At 37.4% G+C, this 8,181-nt stretch overlaps 2 protein-coding genes across 5 annotated transcripts; both read left to right on the top strand.

Annotated features, from left to right (window-relative positions):
• Positions 1–980: 980 nt before the first annotated feature.
• LOC117377117 (GTP-binding nuclear protein Ran) lies at positions 981–5,277 on the top strand. Of its 2 annotated transcripts, none has more exons than XM_033973457.2 (7): positions 981–1,082; positions 1,667–1,737; positions 1,849–1,933; positions 2,157–2,282; positions 2,357–2,544; positions 3,201–3,371; positions 3,444–5,277. In XM_033973457.2, exons 2-7 carry the CDS (start codon positions 1,705–1,707, stop codon positions 3,486–3,488), a joined length of 648 nt encoding a protein of 215 aa, XP_033829348.1. In that variant the 5' UTR covers positions 981–1,082; positions 1,667–1,704; the 3' UTR covers positions 3,489–5,277. The 2 variants fall into 2 exon arrangements, with proteins under 2 accessions (XP_033829348.1, XP_055080538.1); XM_055224563.1 differs by having other exon boundaries at positions 1,058–1,133.
• Positions 5,278–5,400: 123 nt separating this feature from the next.
• LOC117377116 (GTP-binding nuclear protein Ran-like) lies at positions 5,401–7,655 on the top strand. 3 transcript variants are annotated; one of them, XM_033973456.2, is made up of 7 exons: positions 5,401–5,430; positions 6,093–6,169; positions 6,287–6,371; positions 6,597–6,722; positions 6,797–6,984; positions 7,067–7,237; positions 7,311–7,655. In XM_033973456.2, the coding sequence occupies exons 2-7, from the start codon at positions 6,137–6,139 to the stop codon at positions 7,353–7,355; spliced, it is 648 nt and encodes a 215-aa protein (XP_033829347.1). In that variant the 5' UTR covers positions 5,401–5,430; positions 6,093–6,136; the 3' UTR covers positions 7,356–7,655. The 3 variants fall into 3 exon arrangements, with proteins under 3 accessions (XP_033829347.1, XP_055080536.1, XP_055080537.1); XM_055224561.1 differs by lacking the exon at positions 5,401–5,430 and adding an exon at positions 5,434–5,482; XM_055224562.1 differs by lacking the exon at positions 5,401–5,430 and adding an exon at positions 5,447–5,486.
• The last annotated feature ends 526 nt before the right edge of the window (positions 7,656–8,181 follow it).

The following is an 8,181-nucleotide window of genomic DNA, read 5'->3' as shown; positions in this document are numbered from 1 at the left end:
GCCTTGGGCAAGACACTTAACCCACCTTGCCCCTGGTGTCTGTGTACACTGTTGTATGAATGTGTGGGTGAGTGCTGCTTTGATGTAAAGCACTTTTAGTGCCTAGAAGGTGGAAAAGCTCTATAAATAGAAGTGTGACCATTTAGTATTTACTATAGACCAATCTGCGCAGATCTAGGCCTATTTTTAAACTTGTGGTTGTTTTTTGATTTGAAGTAGGGTAACAGTAGGCTGACTCTTACTTGAGCAGTTCTTCCCTTAGTGAGTCACAGAATGTAACAGACAGCATACATAAATGAGTTGAACATTTGTGTTTTTTACACTTTACCTTCAGATATGATTGTTTTTGTAATTTTTGTGTATATTCTTTGTTTCCTTCTGTCCATTTGGCCTATATTACTTTTAAATCATACATTAAATTAAATGTATACATTACAAATTTTGATTACATTTTATTTGAATTTAAAGAAATGGGCCTACAACTGATTTCAATATTATGTAGCTATGGACAAGACAGCCACTTGCCATTTAACACAAAAATAGACCAATTCATTTCTCTAAGCAAGTTTTTTGCTGCAGTTTTGCTGCAAAGCTTTTGATATAAAGGCCCAAAAATCAAACCACTCTCAAGTGACCATTGATAGACTGGGGTTTAGGCAAATGGGAAAGAAATACAAGTTGTAAATAATGTAATTACGCTCCAGGAGAAAACCTTCTTATAAAAATGAGCCTGTTTGACACCACAACAGCAGCACCGTTCTCTGTGCAGTGGGACCATGGTGTGGTCATGTGGGCCACTTCCAGACTGAATGGTCACATTACTGATGATGAGTCACAAAATTTAAATCAATAAATAAATAAATAAATATTCAGTGTTGATCCTTGTACTTATTTTTAGGGTTTACCGCTCCTAGTGACACCGCACGCCCACAATAACAAATTAAAACCACCCATAAAAGCCTAAACGTTGGCTCGTCTGTGAGCATGCGCAGTTTTGAGTTGGTCACATGACACAGGCGGAAGTTGTCTACGCCGAATCTCCCGCGAACGCAGCCTCTTCCTTTTCCCCGCAGCTCCATCGGGTGAGTGCTGCTGTCTCACGCCTGTGCTTTTAACATCGCGCAATCAAACAAGTTAGTAGCATTCTGAGCGATCCAGTTAAAGACCATTATTCTTACTTTGTTGAAATAGATTTGATATTAAGTCTGGTGATGAACACAATGGTTTTAATAGAGTGTACTAGACCGTTAGACTTTTTGTGCTAACAGTTGGCTAGCTGATCTCATGTGGTTTGTCTCTTTGCCTTAAAGCATTTGTACATTGGCGCTTTTGGGCTATAATGTCTTGCTTTTAACAAACTTTTACCATGGCTCAAAATAAAATCGTATAGCCACTCGCCAAAACGAGTCCATTTAGACAAGGAAACGGTCCATTTGTGCCAACTTTAAAGTGCGGTCGCACCTTGTCCTTTGGCGTTTTAGGTTCAGACTAAGATGGGTTATCTGTCTTAATACCTGTCTCAATACCTGGCATACTTTATCATATGTGTCTTATTGTTAAACCTGCTTGAAAGGATGGTAGCGGCAAAACGACTAAGATTTATCTGGCTGTTGTTAAAACATGTTGCTAATTTGCTAAGTGACGTTTGCTTTTCCCCCCCCTTCAGTTAGTCTCCAACGGTGAAACCTAACCACATTGGAACCAATGGCACAGCAGCAAGCTCAAGTTGAATTTAAGGTGAGTATTTCTGTAGAAAAGTTGTACTTGTGGGGTTTCAATCTCTGTCAGGTCCTTTGGAGATTTACCCAGAACCAGTATCAACCAGTTTATACTTTATTTGTCCTATAGTTGGTGTTGGTAGGAGATGGAGGCACTGGTAAAACGACTTTCGTAAAAAGACATTTGACAGGAGAGTTTGAAAAGAAATATGTTGGTAAGTGAATACCTCTTGATACTGTTTACAGTAAAAGTGATCCATGAATGATGCATTTTTTGTCCCAGTATTTTTTCATTTTTCTTGCGTTCATGACATGCCCTGCTGTTTCCTTGGATTCACATAGCTATTATTAATGTTTAAAAATTGTTTCCATAATTGAATAACTTGTAATAAGAAACATGAAATACAATTAAATTAATATTGCCTTTCTTTTTCAAAGCCACACTGGGAGTAGAGGTGCACCCTCTGTTGTTTCACACAAGTAGAGGAGCCATTAAGTACAATGTGTGGGACACAGCTGGTCAAGAGAAGTTTGGAGGTTTGAGAGATGGTTACTACATCCAAGGTAAATGTCAAACATGAGAAAAAATGAAACTGGCCTTTGGCGTATTTTGCTAAACCTGTTTTCACTCTCTGCAGCTCAGTGTGCCATCATAATGTTTGATGTAACTTCTCGAGTCACCTACAAGAATGTGCCCAACTGGCATCGTGACTTGGTTCGTGTTTGTGAAAACATTCCCATTGTCCTTTGTGGCAACAAAGTGGACATCAAAGACAGAAAAGTTAAAGCTAAGAGCATTGTGTTTCACCGCAAGAAGAATCTGCAGGTAACGACCTTGTTCAGAATATTGTGCCCTAACTGCATAATTTGTCAAAATTGAGACCAAAAAACCCGTTATAACACCTGTTATATTTGGTGGTTTTTGGTGAAGTTTTATGGCTTAACTCTGCCTCTTTTTTTTTTTTTTTTTAAATATTGATATTAACTTTGCAGTAACTACAAATTTGTCAGTGATCCAAAGGAAAAGTGCAGTAACTGCAGCTCAGAATGTTCTGACAAATTCACAACATAGATACTGTACTTCTATGTTTAACAGGAAAGTTGCAACACTGCAACATGTTGTTTTAATTGTGAAATGGAACCAAATACAGACTTGAAACTTTCACAATTTCTTATTCAACAGTAAACTGGAATGCTTTTGGTGGTAAAAGATATCTGAAAAAACATATTTGGGGACCACTGAATTTTCTGTACATTAAGAGGGCAAAGGTAAAATCAGTGGTAATGGTTGTAGTTGATAAATATTTACTTATAGGGTAACATAAACATACTGTCGTTGGAGTACCTCTGATACAAGAGGGACCAGATCTAAACTTTAAAGCTATTTTTCAAATTTTAACTGCGTTTTTCCTTTGTGGCACTGTCTTAATCTATTTTTCTTTTTGAATGTTTGCTGATAGCCACCTTACCTCTTTCTTCTAGTACTATGACATCTCTGCCAAGAGTAATTACAATTTTGAGAAGCCTTTCCTTTGGCTTGCGAGGAAACTGACTGGTGACCCTAACCTTGAATTTGTGGCAATGCCGGCCCTCGCCCCACCAGAGATCATCATGGACCCATCTATGGCTGCCAAGTACGAAGAAGAGCTTGAAGTAAGTTGCCTCTCATTTCTTTGTCATCAATAAAACAGATGCCATTCTTGACCTGTCTGTCCTTTTGTCCAGGTTGCATCACGAACCGCACTCCCAGAGGAAGATGATGACCTCTAACATGTTTATTCTTTAGTCCCTCTTTGGTGGTGGGTAGGAAGCTGGACCATTCCCTTTACTGTAAAATCCCCAATCAGATTTTTTTTGGATTCTTTGTTCATTTAAAAGCTTTATCATTAGGCTTTTCACCACATGTTGCGTTTTGTCTTCTGCAAATGGATGAGATGGCGGAGAAGAGTACAATAACTAAGGCAACCAGGTTTGTTTGGGACCTGGAGAAGTCAGGCACAGCCACAACTTTGTAAATGGCAGTGTTCTGTTTGTCCTCTAGAAAAAATAAATTATTGTGGAATTGGATCGGTGAATTGTTTTAGGTCATCAGTGATACCTGAAAATTGTCTGTGCCAGTACAATACCCATATTTGAATAGCCAGATTTATGACCTGGTGTTGCTTTTCACTGATCTTTAATCATAAAAACTTTTTTTTTTTTTTACCATATCTGGGTTTTGTCTTTTACATGGTTTTTCAGTGTTTGCTCATTTTTATCAGTTATACTTGACTATGCTTGGTTGTACTTGTTTGTTTTTTTTATGTAATAAAATATTGCATTTGGAAAGTTAAAAATAGTTTGAAGAAATTTTGAAAACACCCATATGGACATACAAGGAGTCCATAAAGTAAAAAAATACTACAACAGGCAATTGATAAGATATCTTAATTGTAAAGTATTGCTCCTTCTGCGTATTCAATTTTTGTCTCAAATCATGATACCCATTGTGCCCTCTCTTGAGGAGGAGCCATATTTTTTAGAGGTTCATACAAAAAGACATCTCTAATCAACAGGATGTCTGACATAAATAAAATAAAAAAAGCAATGTAATTGAGAACTTTTGTAACCATTGAGTACAACAGAACTAGTCTAATATGTCTTATTAGTTGCCTTTGTATTTAAATTTAAAAATTGTAAATAGACTTCAGGGACACCTTGTGTATGTGATTGATCAGAAAATCTGATTACCCCAAGTAACATTTTCAGATATTTCTATTGTGTGTAACAAATGCAAATTGTTTAGAAGCAGATGAAGAAGGTGGAGCTTCAGTACGTCTTCCGTCTTCCTCTGCATTAATCGATTTTTCTAACCTTACACGTCTTGACCCTGTAGCTCTCACAAATGAAAAGAGTTGAGTTTTTTATGGTTTTCAATTGTTCTCCATTCAACATGTTGTAGTAGTTTCTTTGTTCTTTCATAAATGTAGCTGAAATGCTCAATATAAAAATATATAATTGCACATTTATTTTAACTTAAATTGAGAAACCCTCAAATTGTTCATTTGATGCATTGTTTTATATAATTTTGAATTTTTCTATATGCAAATACATAGCATTGTGCTCTGCTTCAAAGCTAGATAATATCGTGATCCAGTGTGTAATATTTCTGAGGCATTATTGTGATGTCTTGCCCTGAATTGATAAACCAAACTGGACTTGAGACAGAAAAAGTTTGCTCAGAGTAAACCTGAACTTGCCTCAAACTAAAACTAAACCTGCTTCTAACAGGAGTCGGGGCAAGGCAAGCCATTTAACATTAGCCGCTAATGTTAAATGGCTAGAAAAATCTGATTTCTAGAAATAATTTGATTTGGAATGTTTATATTAACAGACAACTAATAATGATAAACAGTTTGCACGTTCTGGTTTATTGCCCTGCTGATTCAAAGATGGGGGGTTCTATCCCAGCTTCTTTCACTGTAATATCACCTTGTACAACTATTAACATTTGTGTTATTAATACCTTTCAAATAAGATAAGTATTCTTTTCTGTTAATATATTTGCTATAAAATGTATAAATAATAAAAGAAATACATAATGATAGTTAATGTTCCACCCTGTCCACAAAGTGATGTACCTGTATTAGACAGAAGGGGGCAGGATAATGAGCCACCAGCTCCAGCCTGTAGAAAGTGCGTAGAAGAAGAAAACGCTCTGCTGCTGCACCGGGTGAGTGTGCGCCTCACGCTTTAGCTTTATTTCAGAACATTATCTATGTAAAGTAAGTAACAATCAGCCTAATCATTTTAAGTACCATCCAAAATATGTTAGCAGAGTTGTGTTGATAATGCAGTTGAGGTCAAGACAATGTGCGCGATCATTTGTCTTTTTTTGTTCTAAGAGTTGGCTAACTTAGCTGATGCCGTTAGCTACGATGAAAGAGCGCCTCGCATGCGGCTAGTCTGTTAGCATCTTAGCACTTGAATTTTGCCGCTTTTGCCCTGTAATTGCGATTATATTGAATAAGTTAACAATATAGCAACAAGTAAAATCGCCTTTCCATTGGCAAGAACGAAACGTGTATGCATTTTGTTTACGTTTAGACCAGGAACCAATATGTTAGCGGTCTCAATGCTCCAGTCGAACAAGAAAAAGTGCGGTGGCGCCTTGTCTATGGCGCATTCAGACTGACCAGGTTTCTTGATGGATCAGATGGCCTTCTGTTTTGCCAATCACGGTTAACCAAATCACTTTAATGTTAAATCTGTCTTTGGTTTAGATTGTTGGTGGCAAATTAATGAATGAACCAATGTTGGACTGAACAGGGATAGATCACGTATGTGACGTTTTGTGACCAGGTTTTAACATGTTGTTTTCTTTCCTCTGATTAGTTGGCGAAAGTTTCCAACGGTATAACTTAACTACATTGGAACCAATGGCACAACAACAAGCAATAGTTGAATTTAAGGTGAGTATTTCTGTAGAAAATTTATACTTGTAGGGTTTCAATCTCTGTCAGGTCCTTTGGAGATTTACCCAGAACCAGTATCAACCAGTTTATACTAGACTCTTATTTGTCCTATAGTTGGTGTTGGTAGGAGATGGAGGCACTGGCAAAACGACTTTCGTAAAAAGACATTTGACAGGAGAGTTTGAAAAGAAATATGTTGGTAAGTGAACACCTCTTGATACTGTTTGCAGTAAAAATGATCCATGAATGATGCATTTTTTTTGTCCCAGTATTTTTTCATTTTTCTTGCGTTCATGACATGCCCTGCTGTTTCCTTGGATTTACATAGCTATTATTAATGTTTAAAAATTGTTTCCATAATTAAATAACTTGTAATAAGAAACATGAAATACAATTAAATTAATATTGCCTTTCTTTTTCAAAGCCACACTGGGAGTAGAGGTGCACCCTCTGTTGTTTCACACAAGTAGAGGAGCCATTAAGTACAATGTGTGGGACACAGCTGGTCAAGAGAAGTTTGGAGGTTTGAGAGATGGTTACTACATCCAAGGTAAATGTCAAACATGAGAAAAAATGAAACTGGCCTTTGGCGTATTTTGCTAAACCTGTTTTCACTCTCTGCAGCTCAGTGTGCCATCATAATGTTTGATGTAACTTCTCGAGTCACCTACAAGAATGTGCCCAACTGGCATCGTGACTTGGTTCGTGTTTGTGAAAACATTCCCATTGTCCTTTGTGGCAACAAAGTGGACATCAAAGACAGAAAAGTTAAAGCTAAGAGCATTGTGTTTCACCGCAAGAAGAATCTGCAGGTAACGACCTTGTTTATCAAGACTTTTCATCTGTTCATTTCTTTTTGTTTGCTGATGGCTATCTTGCTAATATTTCTTCTAGTACTATGATATCTCTGCCAAGAGTAATTACAATTTTGAGAAGCCTTTCCTTTGGCTTGCGAGGAAACTGACTGGTGACCCTAACCTTGAATTTGTGGCAATGCCGGCCCTCGCCCCACCAGAGATCATCATGGACCCATCTATGGCTGCCAAGTACGAAGAAGAGCTTAAAGTAAGTCGCCTCTCGTTTCTTTGTTTTTTTGTCTTATTGATGCAGTCCTTGACTTGTCTGTTCATTTGTCCAGGTTGCATCAGCAACTGCACTCCCAGATGAAGATGATGACCTCTAACATGTTTATCCTTAGTCCCTCTTGATCATGGATAGGAAGTTGAAGTTTTGCCCCCTTACTGTAAAGTTCCCTGAGATATTTTTTTTATTTTTGGATTATTTTTGTTTTAAAATGTAAACTCAATGGAAAAGTCGTGTTTCTCATTTCACTGTATGACACACCCTCTTGTTGTTTGGCATGGCAATGTGCTGATCATCATATAGCATCCTCTGCCGCACTTACCCAGCTCACATAATGCTGTTGTATGGATTGAAAGAAGCATTAGGGGGAGTAAACTTTGAATAAAAACAATTCTCAGTATTTCATGTCTCTTTCATTTTTTTGAGGGGCTGTGTGATGACATGCATTGAAGGCTTTGCCCTACGCTATATTTGACCTGAGGCTGGAGCTCGTTTTTCAGCTTTAAATTGTTCTAATTGAGAAACAGATCTTAATCCCAATCCAGGGCTGTTTCTGAGTACAGGTTGAACATGCTATATGACTTAATTTCTCTGGCGGCTTTCCTTCCATAGCCAAACTGTTTAGTTGACGTATTTAATACATAAGTGTCGGTGTATATACAAAAAAGGCATTGCCCTATTTGGGAAACTTTAAGGTTGTTTTAAGCACTTTATGTGTATCATCAAATATGGTTTTGATCAGTGTGTGATTGCCCTGACAAAGGAACTGCTCGGTCAGGGTTCATAAAACGCATTGGCCTATTGGCCACTAGATGTCAGTCAATGGCCTTGGGAATGGGATTACGTTAAATTGCATAACAATATTAAAAGAAAAAAAATGTACAGATCAATTTACTTGACCTATGTTTTTAGTCAAGACTTAAGTA

Source organism: Periophthalmus magnuspinnatus, chromosome 10 (genome assembly GCF_009829125.3).
Source record: "Periophthalmus magnuspinnatus isolate fPerMag1 chromosome 10, fPerMag1.2.pri, whole genome shotgun sequence".
NCBI classification, from domain to species: domain Eukaryota; kingdom Metazoa; phylum Chordata; class Actinopteri; order Gobiiformes; family Gobiidae; genus Periophthalmus; species Periophthalmus magnuspinnatus.
Note: the sequence above shows the minus strand (reverse complement) of the source record. Positions and strands in the feature narration are given on the sequence as shown.